This window comes from Eufriesea mexicana, unplaced genomic scaffold (genome assembly GCF_001483705.2).
Source record: "Eufriesea mexicana isolate 0111107269 unplaced genomic scaffold, ASM148370v2 scaffold354, whole genome shotgun sequence".
Lineage (NCBI taxonomy): Eukaryota > Metazoa > Arthropoda > Insecta > Hymenoptera > Apidae > Eufriesea > Eufriesea mexicana.
Window position 1 is genome coordinate 714,932 of NW_016908520.1, and position 16,891 is coordinate 731,822.

The window sequence follows — 16,891 nt, forward strand, 5'->3', positions numbered from 1 at the left end:
TTTCCACACTCCCTCTCTCTCGTGACCGGGCGAAAGAGAGACGTTCTCCTACGCACGCACCAGAAGGGACTGCTGCTCTGGCGTGTTCCGAGACCGAGCCACTCTGTCATGCGCAGCTAAGCGCCGATTGGCTGGGGAGTGGCCTGCCTGACAGCTAGTCGATGCGCACCACCATTGGCTGTTGGGCTTGGCTACGACCACCATCCCGCCTCGTCATTGGTCAAGCCTCGTACGGTAATAAATAAGCCTCATTACACCCCCGACTTGTATTTGCTTCTTTCTCTATTATGAATGTAGTTGAAGAGATGCGCAAGTAAATCGGTCGAATCCATCCCAAACGAACATGTTTCTTTCACGTTGCTCGTTAAGTTCTACGATTGGCCAGCTATTTAATTGTCTTCTATGAATATCTCGCGCGACGATACAGAAACGTGGAATTCGTTGGCGCTTTGCACCCGTGTTTGGTGAACTTCACGCGAGACGTCGTCGCGATAGCGGCAATTTGGAAATCGATCCGTCGAACCGTTTCCTTGCGTGCACTTCGGACGACAAAGTCAAGCCTCGAATTGTTCGAAGCGAAATATCGATCTAATATCGTTAAACTCGGTAGATGGAATGAATATTTATGCTCGAAGGAACGGAATCTATCTTTATCGTGTTTTTTGTTTTCCTCGTTTTAATTCGATCGATTTTTGTATCACCGAGTAAAACGGTACGTTAATATACATTTATGCTGTGTGCATGGAATTTAAGTATAGCAAAAGTGTATTGCCATGAAACTTTATACAACTTCTGTTATTAAGTATTTTCCGTCTTTCTTCCGTGGAGGTGTTCATAAACATGCAAGTGCCATAAATCGATTTTTCACCGTAGCTGAGTCGAACTTGTTCGCAGCAAAGAAGTGACGTTAATAACTGTTTTCCATTTACGTGGCACACAAATCGAAATATAATGTTTTACCGTCACGGTGTTCGTATAATGTGTTTCAGCATGAAACTAATGCTTTGGCTAGCACGTTGCCGGAAATAATGGAAAGCTTTGACTGATTCGTTTGATACAATGCCGCGATTTACATAACCTGACAAATTTTCGCACAATTTGATAATCATCGTCGAAACATTTTTACGTTCCTCTACATTGACGTGTTTCGTTACAAGAGTGAAACATATGATTCTCTCTGAATGTAATACTGACATTAATACGATCTCGAATTGACGCTGTCGACCAACCGAAATATAAACATTTATTGTAAATTAAATGAAAAGAATATATACGTTAATTGAGAACAAACGATTCGCATTAACGAAGATAAAATGTTTAAAATATTCGATGTACATTTTTTATATCCCTTTTTTGCAACGCAGAAATATTTCATTTATATATCCTTTATTATTGACATTTATAATATATAAAGCCAACATATACCGTTGGATTTAAATAAATGTAAAAATGTCCTAACAAAGTCGTGTGAAATATTTCAGTGCTATCTTGAAAGTTTTTAACATGAACAATACTCGGCTTTGAGGAAGATCGTATGACGCTTAGGACAAAGGACATCTTGTTTTCTCAGACCGTAAGGACTTTTGGAAAAACAAGGCTTTGCTCCCTAAAATAATGCCTGCCAACCAGATTTCTCGGCATGTCCTGGCTCAAAGCCTCGACCAAAACGTGGACGCCGTTTGTTTTGCACACACCGTTTTCCATCTTTCCTGATTGACGTGGGACGTTTCTCAAGCTTCGCACGTGTTATCGTGGCAAACCCTTCTGCTCTTCTTTCGTCACTTCCTTGGGTCATGGCCATTTTCGATGGTTATTCAAAAAAATAACTAGACGTTGGAACTTCCTAGAAAAAAAATTCACAGTCAAGTGACTTCCTTGACATGTTCCATACCGAAGGCCTTTTCTGTTTTCATACCTCTAGCACTAACAGCTAATGGTATGGGAAACCTAATGATCGGTTCGTGAGTCTCATAGAGTTTCTTTTGTTATTCTTCCTCTTTAACTATACAATCCAATTCTTGTAAAATCTGCAGATTATAAATGAAATATAAATCAAATGAAATTGTAGGAAATAACCTGTATGCGATAAATAAATAAATATTGGAATAAATACCTGGAATGATCGAGAGTGAAGCTTCTCATCTGGATTCGAATGATCCCGACAAAATTGACACATTTCCAGTGGTCGTATGCGGTTCTCTCCGTCGGGGTGCCACCCGTGGCGTCACCATTCATCCTGGACACACGGTCGAAGCGGTTTGTGGTCCAGGAAGAAGTCGTTGACATCATAATGTGACGTCTAGATGCTTACGGCTCTCCTCGCCCCCTTTAAGCAACCGTGAAATCAACCGTTCGATCTTCTCGATGACAACTTGTTCAAAAATATCCGCGCTCGTATACGCGGTCGTGTTAAGAACGATTTCTGTGTCACGTGCCGTTTTATCGCATTTATGTTCATTTCGTCAGCGAATATTTGAAAAATTATCTCCCGAGTTCTCTCTATCCTGTACATTCGAATTTTCGGTATATCGTACAATTTGAATACAATTCTTCCAATGTTCTAAAATTTATCTATTCTACGACTCATTCATCCTTGTTATTAATTTTTTATTTCGCGACTGTGGGACATTTCCATCAGTAAGGCAATCCAGCTAGAAGATTAGTAGTTACATAATCGTGTATTTACAATCGGCTGATAAAATCACGAAGTACGCAACCGCTGCGATAATCGAGTCAACGTTGAATCATCGCGAGATCCATCCATTTCTGGTGCAAGACCAGTGCCAGTTTCCAACGGCATAAACACGAATTTCCGATGTCTCGTGGGACGAGCCGGAAGAGGAAAAGAACGCGGTACAAAGCGTGTTCGCATTGACATCGATTCCCTTTGTCGACGAAGGCAAAGAGCCACGGAGACACGCCAAGGTGCAGGAAAAGAGGGGGGAAAAGGAAGAAAAAAGAGGAACGAGAGCGTAGAACGTGAAGGAAGGACGACGTGGTTGCGCAACAATGCGAAAACGCAAGAGAGCATCCAACGAAAAGCTCGTATCACGTTCCCATAAGTGGCAGAGCGCGAGGATCCCCGCAGAGACGTCCTCACGCTTTTCTCCTTTTCTCTCTCTTCCTCTGTATGCTTCCCTCCCTCTCTTTTTGGCAGCAGCACCGTTCACCGTGTGTGCGCAACGTAAAAAGGGGCCGTAGAGAGGCGCCGGGTATATGTACGTATGAAAAATTCCATGGTGACGGCACCCTGGGTATCCCGTGGCGAGACCTGAATAACCCATAATTGCTACCCCTCCATTCACGTGCACGCCTCTGTCGTGCTTGCTCGTTCGTCGTACAAAGACGTCTAGTAACTGGCCGCGACACTCGATTCACTCGGGACGAACTTTGCCCCGGGACGCTTCCGACCTGGAGATTGTTTGAGCCGCAACTATCAGCCCTGGATTGTATAACTACGTGTATCGTGATACTCCAGTTACCCGATGGCAGTGGGTTAGACATAGATGATTCGATTCGTGAAAAAATTAGGGGACACGTTTGAAGCTTGCTCGTGAAAGCAACGTGAATTTTTGTCGAAGGGTATTCCTCTAAGTGTCCCGTTCAAACGTTGTGATTTTGTTGCTGGTCCTGATATTTGAGTACGCGAAGCTTCAATTACTCTGAGTAATGTGTACAAAACATTCGTTTTTCATTGGTTTAAAAGCAGTTGACGTTTACTTTTTCATATAACCATTTCTGGTTTTACATACATTTTGCCATTTTTTTTTTTAAAGTGGACTATGCTGGGACTACATGAAAACGTCTAAGACTGAAAATAAACTATATACCTTCCAGTTTTTGAACTGTTTTTTCGAATGTTTTAATATTGGCAGGCGTTGAACCACGAAAGAAACCAGTTTGAACCAGAGGAAAAGTTATCACGCATTGTTTCATCCTGATCCTCTACTTCTATATGTACCGGTAATTCTTCGAAAGCATCGTCATTGAAACTCCAAAAATTCCTTTCTGGTTCGGGAGGTAATTTCTCCTTGTCGAATTCGTCGGAATCGCTCCTCCTCACGGTAGAATACAATCGATCCGAAGAAATATTTGGTAATTTATCCTGCTTCGTAGATGCCGTCGACATATTCATAAAGCCACTGAAGGGAAAATCGATTAACGCGAACTTCGAGGAACTCGAGTCCTTGTCCTTTGCCTGCTGTTGTTTGCAGGGACTGATGACACGCTCTAAACCGGTCATAACCTTCTTCTCGCCCTTTTTGTCCTTGAATTTCTTCTTGCACTCCTCCATCTCCTTGCGTTCTCTTTCCGCTCTATCTGCCGCGGACTCTTCTTCCGAGTGCGATTGCTTCTTCCGCTCTGTCGCAATGAAATATCAGAAAAGGGGAAATATTATCTGAAATCGTTAGCATCGGTAAATAAAAAGAAAATTACAAAATTTTAAACTAGTGTTTAAAAATTAAAATACGGTAAACAGTTACTCTGTTACGTCAAGGGCATAAAGGTTAAGAGGAAACTGGAGGGTACTTAATGAAGGCTTCCAAGTCACCTTGGCACATTTGCTGTCTCTTCTTGGAGCAGGAGTCTTCCAATTTGTTTTTACCCTTGCCAGAGGAGTCCTCTTTCTTCGTTGAACTACAATTTAACTTGTCTGAAGTTTTGCAAGGACCGCCCTTCGTACTAGTAGTAGAGCTTGACTTGCTCACTTTTTTACAGGGATCTTCCTTCTTGGTGCCGCAACTAGGCCTCGTCTTCTTGCAGGGATCTTCCTTCTTTGTGCCAGAACTGGGCCTCACCTTCTTACAGGGATCCGTCGTTATTTTGGATTTTATTTCACAAGTCGGCCTTGCTTTTTTACAAGGATCTTCTTTCTTCTTTGTCTCAGAAGTGGCCCTCGCTTTCTTGCAGGGATCTTCCTTCCGCCCTGCGTCGCGCGCTGCCTTCAGCTTCTTGCAAATATCCTCCTTCTTCGCGTCGCTTGTCTCCCTCACCTTTTTGCAGGGATCCTCCTTCTTTGCGTCACTCTTGCCCGTTAACTTACACTTCGATGATGGCCTCTGACATTTGTCGGTGCTTTCGCTCTTCCCCGTTAATTTACACTTCGCAGATGGTCTCGCACACTTATCGGAGCTATCGCTCTTACCCGTTGTCTTACACTTCGGCCTTTGACTCTTGTCGTCGGTTTTACATTTCTTCAAAAATTGCGGCGTCTTCGAAAATTTACAAACAGACAGAGAGTTGAACAATTTCGGTTTCGTTTGCTCTCCGCTTGTCCTCATCCCGATTAAAGGGATGGCGATGGCGGGCACGGAGGAATAACGTTTCACATTTTTTATGGTTTTCGGTTCATCCACGTACGCCGATTGGGTATAATTTCTTCTTCCGGTGCTGTTCGCAGACCTTCTACCGCAGTCCCGATCATCGCATTTCCTTTGACGCTTGCATGGTTCTCTTCTTCTTGGTTTCGTACAGATTTCGCGACCTCCCCGTTCTCTTTGACAACTGTCCTGTCTTTCCTCTCGTGGACAAGATCTCCTTCTCTGACATCTTTGCTGATCTCTCTGACATCTTTGCTGATCTCTCTGACATCTTTGCTGGTCTCTCGGACATCTTTGTTGTTCTCGATCGCAACTTCGGTCTCTCCTAAAAATTTGGCACATTGTACTCATTACCACCGATAATGATTTATCTTTATAATTTAGCAACTGCTTTTTAGTATTTATTAGAATTGAAAATGTCGATGTCTTTTATGTATTTTAACAGGACAACTATTCGGGAGAAAAATTGGAACAATGGAATGATAATCTAAATGATTACAGACGATTTTAATCTATTTACGATTCTAATCTACTACGCTTATGTAGCTCAATTAAAAAGGTGTTAAATCCAGCATCCGATACCTTTCTCTAGGACACTTCCTGTCCCTTTTGCAAGAACGATCGTCCCTCCGCCTCCTGGCTGGATTCGTGCAAATTTCTTGTGCCGGTTCCGTTACGTGTTCATCGTTTGGCAAACACGTAGTGTCTTTCTTTATCTCGTATAATTCCATATGCGAGTTTGTAATAGGTTTACCCTTGCCGTTTGGGCACTGAAATTTAGTGTAATCACAGTGAGTCGGTGTCTGTAGCGATGGACAGCAGTAACGCTTGCATGTCTTGCTGTCCTTCTTGCACTTCGTCCTCTCTTGCTCACATTTTCGCCTGGAGCTCCTTGCTTTGGGACAACTTGAGTCGTCGTTATCGCGACATTTCCTTGTCGGATTAGCAGTGGAAGTTGAAATATTCGATGAAGAATTCTTCGAGTTTAGTAATCTTCGTCGACCACCGTCGGTTGTTCTTAAAACCGGTAATTTCCTCAGCAAGCAGGAACTGTTCGAAGCTGATCTTTGCGTTGTGAATGGAGGATAAGAGGCAGGTGGTTTCCGTGAGCCTCCTCCAGAGTTTCCGGACATAGACGACCCGTGACCACCGGAGGGTTTCATTTGTAAGTTCTGGGGACCCCTACTTCCGGTATTTTGCTGCATCCTAGCCTGTGTCGCGGCACAAGGCGATGTCACGACATGTTGATCCTGGTTAGGTTTAGTTATGTTCAAAGCTGGCTTTGGTCTCTCTGAAATTCCAATTATCGACTCATAGGTAGCTCTGTCTTCAGCTTCATGCGATTCTCTGTTCGACATGCTCTTGTAACCTTGTTTAGATGTTCGTGGTGCGAAGTACGTGGATGATGGCTGATCGTACTGTCTCTTATCGACTGCCTTAGCTGAAGATACAGACGACTCCTTGTGTAATGACTCTTTTGGAAATGTATCTTTCATTGGTTCAGACTGAGGCATTTCTTCAGAAAATCGTGAGACGTTCATACTGTCCTCTTGTTCTGCTCGTACCTTGACTTGAGGTTTGGCTTGTGGAACAGATTTTACGTTCTCCGTGTCCTCCATAGACGACCATTCCGAAGTGTTTTTCTCCCTAACCTCTGAGAACTTTGATTGCGACGGTTTAGAATCATAAGGCTTCTTTTCTTGAGACTTAGAATCCTGCCATTTCTCATAAGATTCCATTGAAGATGCTTCTTTCTTTGCATTAATATCTGAACGCCTTTCTGCATGTTCCTTTGATACTGGGACGGGAGGTTTTGACATTTTCTTAGACGATCGAGAAGAAAATTGAGCCGACGGTTGCGTATTACACTTCATCTGCACCGTCGATAACTCTGATTTCGAAATCGGCAGATACTTAATGTTTTCTCTCTTAAGGGTAGAGCTGGCAAGTAGCTTTGGTGTCTCAGGACCTTTTTCAGTAAACATAGTCACCGGTTTATCGACAACTTCAACGTTCGAACTAGATGGAACGCTAGGTTTTCTCTTAGCAGCTTCAATCTGAACGATATTAGTATTATTGGTTTTCAACTTCTGTATGCACTCTGTGTCCGCTTTATTCTCTATAGCTTTCGCCGTCAAGCATAGCATATCCTTTTTTCCAGTACCACCACTGCACCCTGTCCTCGAACAGAGATCTCTCTTTGGTGGAATTACCTTAGTCATACAGTTACTCGACTCTATTAGGTCAGAGTACTCGTTCCGCGATAGAATATCGAAATCATAGGACCTTTCACCAGGTACGAATGCAAAGTCTCCTGCTTGTTCGTTTCGTAGGGTTTTGTACCCCTTTAATTTCCACTTCAGCGTCTTTGGCACAGGATTTCCATCCAACAGAGACAACAGATTGTCCTGTTTCAATGGCCTATGGATCCTTAAGCAACTCATGGGCGTCGATTTTAAGTCGAATTGGCTACCATACGTTCTTGGGTTCAACGTTACGGTCGTAGTAAATGCATTTGAATGCGAGCTCTTCGGAACGCTCTCAAGTTCATTGGAGGAATACAACGTAGAGGTAACATCCTTCGACGAGGGACATTTCTTGGCATCGCGGCATGGTTCCTCCTTAGCAGAGAAATCGAAGAAATTCCAGAATCGACGAGACGATGTAGACGTGTGGAGTTGCGATGAAAATTGGTAGTTCGGTACTAGACTTTTCTTTTTTCATGAAAATTGCATTAATCGATTTAGCGATAGGTGGTAAAAATATTATTGAATTATGGATGGATTAATGGTTGATACCTGCAAATTTTTAGAGGGCAAAACGTAGGGAAGATCCTGTAAAACCAAAGTCCTGATTCCTTTCATTGTTTTTACTATTATCTTTAAAAAAAAAAAAAAAAAAAAACTCTACGCTGTATCTAAAAGCTTCAGGCGTGAACACTTAGAATTTTGAACGTGTGACTATAATTTAAACGGAATATGTCATTCCCGAGTGTTCAGTGATGTAGCATTTTGTGCGATGGCTGACTGAGATTTAATTGACAATAGCAGATCGGTTAATCCACGGTTACCAAAACAGCCGCGAATCGATTTTCGATTTCCACTATCGATACATTCATATTTGCACTTATTCACGCTAAAAAAAGAAAAAAATAAAAATAATAAAAATTATCACATTTATTCCACATACACACAAAGGCTATCAAAAATTTCTGACCAAAATATACGTCTATTTCAAACTAAATTATATAGTATATCAGCAAAATTCTTTGTACAAAAATATCGAGATCGATTTATTTTAGACATAATCACACACGACAGATATATAGCTTTTTATTTTTTGAATTCATTATTTTAACAATACAATAATATATCTGTATAATGATCGTCAGAAAATTTTCGATAGCAATTGCTACTGATAATTTTGAATAAATATCAACATAACCTTAAAATTCAATTTATTTTCTTTTCTTTTCATTTATCGTCTACGGAATATCAAAATATAATTCACAGGGCAAAGGTCACTCTACGCTTGCAACGACTAGACTTTTTCCCATTATTGCGTTTTCCCTTTGGATAAGCGAATTTTAGTATTTGACTGCTAGGTTCAGCGTCCTCCGCCGGAAATCGTCTACCATTTCCCTCCTGATCCTCGGCCGGGGCCGTGTGCAGCGCACCCCGTAGACGATCTTCGTTGCCGACGGCGACAGCGCCCGGTTCATCCGGCTCAGCATCCTCGCTCGAGGATCCCGCGGCATGAGAACTTCCACCCAGGCTTCCTCGCCTTTCACTTGTGTCCACTGCTCGAAGATCGATCGAAACGGTTCCCATATTTTTGCCTCACCCGTGCTGAAAGACTTCTACGATAAATTTTTCAAAAATTAATTTCACCAAGTTCTTTTCGTCCTAAGAAATTTGTTTCCCCTAATGAACTAACGAAGAAAGGAACTAACAAAAATTATGCAACAGTAGCGTGCAGTAACAGTATCGTTTATGGTGATGATATTAGGATGAGTCGATAAGTAGAAAATATAATTGTTAATTGGAGAAAATGAAATGTGGGTAGAAGAAATTTTAGTATGTTTTATTGTCGGTAGATAGCTACGGTCGATTAGAAATCCCGGAAATGAGAGCAGAGGAAAAAGTGTGTGACGGTGGTTGTTGGTAGACTGGCATTAGTCTAGACTCGTTATAGTCTTTATATAGAAGAAGTGGTAACGTTAATCGTAGTTTAAATAGATTTATGTCAGACCATAGGTAGAAGTGATTAATTCTATAGGTTTGATTTATACGGTTAAAAGTAATTCTGCGTGATCTTTGAATACCTTTTCTTTCTCTTATACATATAAAAAATGTTTTATATCTAGCGTAAGATAGATCGAAAAATTACCAGCGTTGTGTTTCTAATAATCGGGCCCAAGGATCGTCTTGTAAATGCTCTGATTTCGTTCATGTCCAATATCTTCGAAATTTTAACTCCTGTATTCTTTCCACGTATTATTTTACACTTTTACATTTTCTAATAAGCCAAATATTTAAAAAAAAAGAAGAAACTTTTAATGCGACATTATCTCATGGTGATGCAAACAAAGAATTTTTCTTATATGCGTGAAGTGCTTCTCGATAAACAAAGAACGGTGAAACACGAACGAAATGAAATCGAAGATCGTCCTATTGAAGTTGCGCGCGAATCGAACACTAGTTCTTAATCTTCCACAGATCCGTTTACCGGTGCCCTCTTGCAGAATAATCCGCTAACTAATAACATCGGTAAATTGACACGTATAGGTTATAAGCTTCGGCATAAACCGTGTTTACACTTTCACGCGAAATAAGACGTTCTGTAGAATCGTGACTTATAAAATTTGCTAATAGAAATTTACGTGTCTTATCATCGAATTATCAACAGTGTAAACCCGTTACTCGTGCATCGAGCAATTTCATGAAAAATATTAGTTTGATTTGTGTAAAAGGGTTCATCGACTAATACGCATTTTTGCGTATCAACACAATTCGAAGGAAGAATGAAAAAGAATCACAAGGATTGATTCATTATCGAATCCATTTGCTGTCAAAAATATCGTTTCGTATCAATTAAAGATGAACCAAAAAACTGTTGTTTGCGCCGTGGTCGTTAGTCGATTGGAAAATAGCGTACGTATCGATGAATTTGGAACTTGGCCCGCACGGTTCTGTGGTACGTTAACGAAGCAAGTTTTCGTCCTACGTTCGATAACTCTCCAGGAGTAATTTAAGTGTACGCTCGTCTGTGCACTTGATTGCATATCGTTGCAGAACGTTGCTTCAGACGCGGTGAGATAATGCCTTACTTAATGAGTAAAACTTGCCTATGGTGGTTCTCGAAGCGTGGAATCGAACTACTTGGGAAACGACGGAAGGGTTGCGTTTCAGAGGATTTGCAAAGTATCCGGGTTTTGCTTAATCGTGTATTTGCGTCTCTAATTGAATCAATTAAGAGCCAAAAGGTTCTTCGTTAACCTTTAAATTGAAAAGATAGATCGAACTACATAATATATCGATCAAATACTTCGAGGTTAGTTGATCGAATTCTGAAAGGTAAAGTCTTCATTGGCAATTAAAATAATAACTAAAACAATAAAATTTCTAAATTTTTAGAAACTAAACCAAAATTCCTCAATTGGCTTTCAAGTGACTCACATATCAAACTAAGGATGCTACGTATGTACATATATCGAGATGCGGAAAAGATAGGTTATGTTTTTGGTGAGTTACCAATACTATACGATTTATGTTCTACGTTTTTTAAACAAAATAAATTTAAAAAAATCTATATTTTCATAGTCTATAATAAAAATGCGTAATTTTCCGGGAATTTTACAAATCTTTTTCTGTTTAATAAGTAACTATATTTTTATGCCAATATGAATTGTGATACGATATTACACGTTTTAATATGATTTTCCTGTGCATGCAGCAAATTGGATATAGATAAAAAAGAGGAAAGATTCAATGGCTTAATGATTTCTTTTGCTTGCCTCTCGTCCGAATAATAAAACGCCTGAAACAAGGAGAGACCGAGTTCCATTGGAGCATGCTCCGTACCGGAAACAAACGTCAACGGCGAACAGATCGATGATTCGCGTCCATGGAAACCGCGGATGGACCAATGCGAGGAGACTATTCTCCTTTCTGGACAGGCGCATCCGCCTTTTGCCTCTCGACTCGTGCTACCTAGCGAAAGAAAAACGTCTGCCAGCAATGCGAAGTAATATTTATTTCGACGTAGTGTCGCAAAAAACGAAAAGTGTTTCTTTCACTACAGACTCGTCAAAACTTTAAGCATCTTCGATACAATTTTCAAAGCTACAGGAATTCGATATTTATATAAAAATTGTTAATTCGAAGATCGTGTTGTAATTCGTTTGTTAGAGCGTTCAATTTATTTATTATCAAAATTGTCATTATTTAAGACTTGGCTTAGACTTTTTCTCTTAGAATTGTCTTTTTTTATTTATGGCAAAATATTTGTTGTACCAAGTTTTTAAAAATTCTCGATTGTAGTGAAAATATTCGAATAGGATTTTGAAACTTTTGTACAATTAATTGTAACAAGTTAATCGGTTTTTATAGTTTCATTCTATTTATTGCATCTTTTTGTTATGACACGAAATAGTACAATTTTATCTCAATGGGAAACCAGCGGATTTTATCAGAAATCATAATCGTACGCCAATATAAGCGTGTTAATCATGCTGTGTTTCCACTTTTTTAGATAACTTCAGGAGAGGATGTTGAGTTCTCAATTCGTTCTTCAAGATGCATTGCCTACATTCATATTAACAACAAGTAAAACGAATTAATCCTCGTTTCTCGATCTTCAATTTCTTGACCAAAAAGAGCTTCTCATAAGAAAGTTTCTCTCTATGAAAAAAAATGACCCGGATAACAGGTTAAATGGAAGAGGAAGTTAAACACAGGAAGTGAAGTTGGACAAAAAAAAGCAATGAAATTCAGTGGATGCAGAATTTGATATTTATGGCACAAGTAGAATTAGCTTGCGACCCTAAAGGGAAGAGATTAAGGTGATGCCTTTCTCTCCCTCTCTTTTTCTCTTTTTCTTCTTTTTCTCTCCTTTCCTTCTTTTTTTCGTCTTTTCTTTTTCAATCGATTCGACTGGAAACCAAAAGGGGACGCTTGTTTATAAACGAGTTCCAGCTGTACGGATGCTCCCCGTGCACCGATTCGATTTTGTTTCGAGCTTACTGTCAGATCGGTCAGGTAGTCCGACTCCGTATTACGTTACCAGCGACGCTCGCTCGAGTGCATTCGCTCGCGTTGGTGGCTGCACGTCACCTGACTTTAACTTTGTTTAAAATTAATTAAGCCTGAGGTGTCGGGAGGACTCGGCCTCGCGATGTCCCGATCCACCAGAGGAAAAAGTCATTCTTCCTTTCGAGATTTAGCATGGAGCCACACAGGGGTCGGCAATCATTTGTACTTAACAGTGGAACGTTGATTACAAGCGATACTAGGTTTATCTCGAGGTACAACTTGGGTAGTTTAAATAGGAAAATATCTTAAATTAGATCAGAGATTTTTAGTCACCGTCACCAAATTTATCTGAATTTAAATAATAGATAATTTAAGAAGTCTGATAAATTTTTGATTCACATATGGATGTCGTTTAACCCTAAAACTACTGATCTGCAATATGTACCTAAATATGGTAGATATACCTATAGGAATAATATTTATAATGGTATGATGGAAAAACCTGCAAGTGATGGAAAGTTAATAATAATTTTGCCAAAGGCAGTGTCGTATTTTCTACAATATAATTTTTGATTTACATATGGACGTCGTTTAACCCTAAAACTACTGATCTGCAAGATGTACCTAAATATGGTAGATATACCTATAGGAATAATATTTATAATGGTATGATGGAGAAACCTGCAAGTGATGGAAAGTTAATAATAATTTTGCCAAAGGCAGTGTCGTATTTTCTACAATTGGGAAAACAAGAAGACTAAAACCAGATATATTAACAGGTCTGGTAATTCTAGTGTTCAGAACTCGACGTTTCGAAAGAATCTAAATAATGAGCATGTAAAAATGGTAGTAGATTGTACGTGCGTGAAACGTAGGCTGCAACACAACAACAAAAAGATGCGAAAACGACAAAAAGGGACAAAAACGAAAAGCTGGTGGAAGAAAGCGGAACCATTCCTCGGGGCCCTTCGACATCTCGTTCGCTCGAGGATTTCCTTATTGTTTGTATAATCGATAAATTCTGCGCCTAGGGGAACGCATACAGGATGCTTCACGGTGCAAAAACCGCGTAATCTACTGCCGTTCGTGGGCGGGGTGGGTATCGTGCAAGAGCCAGCAACGAGACACTCGGAAGGCTATAAATCTCATGGTACGAGCCTGACTTCCGGTTTCCTTGTCCTTCCACAAAACGTTGATTCCTAATCCACTCGAACATTCGAACCTTTTCGAGAAATCAGACGGTAATTTTTATTTTTATTTTATTTATTACAAAAATCATTGGTAAATCCTCTGATTATACCGCAAGTCACAATTTCAAAAAATATTAATCTTTCCAATAAGAAAGTGGTGAATGCTAATAAGAAGAATCAATGTCTAGAACTTTAAATGTAATATCGCAAGAGTGCAAATATATGATAGACGTTTTCCACAAGAGAGTCACAGGATTTATCGATGAACCGACATTCCAACGATTTCGATGATTTAACAACATTTATCTCTACTAATTGCAGGAACAATTACAGTCTTAATTTCCAAAATATTGGCAACATTCCTTCAGTACTAACACGTTGAATTCCACCCACACGTGCGCAAATACATCTACAAGTTCAGCAAATCTTTCGACGTCCTTCACTACGGTAAAACAAAAGTCTTTCATTAAATCGTCAGATCTGGATAATCTCCATTGATCTTTATTCGCTGATCTCTCTTCGATCCTTTTTTAGAATACGCACGAATCTATAAGCGCAATCCTATACCAGAAGCGGTTGTTCAAAGGATACCGAGTGAACATGAGCGTGTAAAGCTGAAAGCGCACGTTGTTACCGTCACCTAGTACGTCGGCATCAAAGTGGCAATCGGTCCCGATTGTGTCAAATCCCTGGCGTGTCTACGCGAAGCGTTTCGCGTATTGCGCGCCTCGGCTAGGCGATTTCGTGCGTTCTCTGCTATCCGAAACCGATGGGCGTTGCTCCATCGTAACGCGATACGTTTGTGCTCTCCTCTGCCTATGTAAACGTACGCGGCCACGTACCCACGCGTATGCACATTGTCCCCGTGTATTGGTGCCGCGAACGGTTCCCGTTGATAAGAGCGTATCGCGCGTTCGAATCGCGCGTTCGGATAGTTGTCGAACGAGAACGATATCGATACGCAGAGGTAGTCATAAAATAGGGAAAAAGTGTTGCGTTACCTTTGGATCGCACTTTGTTCCATCTTACGAGCGATTGCCGTAGCTGTTCGCAAATCGATTCGGATCGATTCGAGATACCGGTGCTGGTGCCCGGCAGTAACATCGAATCTATTTTAATTTGCGTATCCATACAATAGTTGGTACTCGTTCTACAATTTCGAGATTTAAAGAGAACATGAAATCACAAACGGATCGCAAGTATCTTAAGCTTAATGCGTGGCTTTTAGTTCGGTATCGATTTTCAAAGAGAAATCTTTGGAAAACGATACCAATTACCAGGTCTCGCGGCTGGAGGTGGCTACGCATCGAGACCCTGGTTATAAGGGCCTTACGGTGGTCGCCCTACTGGCGCCTTCCGTACCAAAGATACGCCATCTGACTTGGAGCAAAAGCTACTGATACTTTATTGCTGTCACAAAAGGGAATTCGATTCGGTATACCAGATTCTAATACTCTGCTCTCGCAACAATATATTTCGTTTCGAAAGATACTCTAATGACTATTTATTTCTCAAAACGGTGATTTAAAAGTTAAAAACGCGAACAAGTCAAATTAATTTATATAACAACCGCTGATTGGTTCTTGTCCTACTCGAGTCACTGCCAATCTTACTATGTCTAACACAAGATCGAAGGATTCGCTTTACCTTTTAAGTACCAAAACGAATAAGTATCAAGAGCAAAAAGAAAGAACACAAATAACAAACGTGTAGAAGCGTTTGTACAGTGGGGGTAGCGACCGTGGGCGACTAAATCTTCGACTCAGGCTATATCCAACATTCAGCGGATCAATTCTCGGCTCGAAGCTGCTCGTGCCAATTTTCACGGCCTCTCGTCGTAAACCCGTTTCACTCGTCGATTTTCACAGGATAATAAGAATCTCTCGCTTATGCGACCACGCGAGCAAGCAACGACTACCGATGTAAAGAATCCGCGCGAGGCGAAAAAACGTGACAGTCGTGAAGCTGCGTGTCCAGTACCTGGATACAGGCACTCGCAGGTTCCTGTTATTTCGAATGACCGTAGTTATTGCTGGCACACGAGTGCACGGCGAATTCTTAGACGGAAAATACGAGCACGAGCCGTGGGCTAAGATGGAGTGGAAAGAGAAGGGACACGTTCGTGGGAACGAAGAAAGTAGAAAGGGTGAAAAGGAGAGAAGAGTAGGCCTCGTGTCGATCCTATCGGAGCCCCGAATCTCGGAATTCGAATTTGTCCCCTTATCTGGGGATTCCATCGTAATTGCTTATCTACGAGGCGCTTGCTCGCCGGGACAGCCATATCCACCTACTTTATGCGACGCGATGCGTCGCCCCACGAGAAGACACGCATGTATGCACGTTCTCGCGTGTTTCCGTCACGCGAAACCGTCCGCCAGCATCGGGACGTTTATCGCCGGTAGGGAATCGTATACACGTCCCTCCTTTGTTTTTTCTCGCGTCTCCGCGCGCGACGGCCATTCGCTCAGGGCCTCTTCCTCCCGTCCATAGTTCCGGTGGCGCCTTCTACCGGTGGTGGCATTGTTTTGACATGGTATCCGTAACTTGCACCTCCTACGGTCGCGCTTCCCTTCCGATCTGAGAGAATTCACTGCCATCCTCAATGTTGCATCCTCGTCGCATACTCATTTGCAATCTTGTTGCATCCTTATCGCAGTCTTGATGCATCCCTGTGAGAGTAAAAGGATTCATAAGACAGTTATAGGGTTTTTAACCTTTGACCAATGATACAATTATCGCGTTGAGCGGCTAGCTATAGGTAGCTATAGGTATTCGACTCTCAGCGACAACTTGAAATTTTAATTCATTTCGGTAACTACCATTTAGGCACTACCTACTACCTATCTAAGTACTTAGCATCAGCTTACCATCACTAAATTTCCCACAGTATCTCATCCATCTATCTAACATTTAAGAGAACTTGATCTTTCCCAAACCTATTATTAACGACAGAAGAATCCTCTTCTAAGTACCACTGAATGTCCCTGCATGACACACGACAGCGATCTGAAAGACACTCGTCATACGACCCGAAGCAGAATTTTAACCAAATGATCGTCGCATCGAGGACCACAAACTCGCAATAGCAAATCCCAAAGAGACCAAACCTTACCATTGATACTAAGTC

At 41.1% G+C, this 16,891-nt stretch overlaps 2 protein-coding genes across 2 annotated transcripts; both read right to left on the reverse strand.

Annotated features, from left to right (window-relative positions):
- Window positions 1-3,862: 3,862 nt before the first annotated feature.
- LOC108556183 (serine/arginine repetitive matrix protein 1) lies at window positions 3,863-8,185 on the reverse strand. Its single transcript, XM_017912167.1, has 5 exons — window positions 8,120-8,185; window positions 6,229-8,035; window positions 5,904-6,186; window positions 4,553-5,646; window positions 3,863-4,362 (listed from the first exon to the last, which is right to left on the reverse strand). The coding sequence occupies exons 1-5, from the start codon at window positions 8,183-8,185 to the stop codon at window positions 3,863-3,865; spliced, it is 3,750 nt and encodes a 1,249-aa protein (XP_017767656.1).
- A 642-nt stretch (window positions 8,186-8,827) lies between these two features.
- On the reverse strand, window positions 8,828-9,151 carry LOC108556224 (uncharacterized). The gene has a single exon (XM_017912221.1). The coding sequence runs from the start codon at window positions 9,149-9,151 to the stop codon at window positions 8,828-8,830; it is 324 nt and encodes a 107-aa protein (XP_017767710.1).
- Between the last annotated feature and the right edge of the window lie 7,740 nt (window positions 9,152-16,891).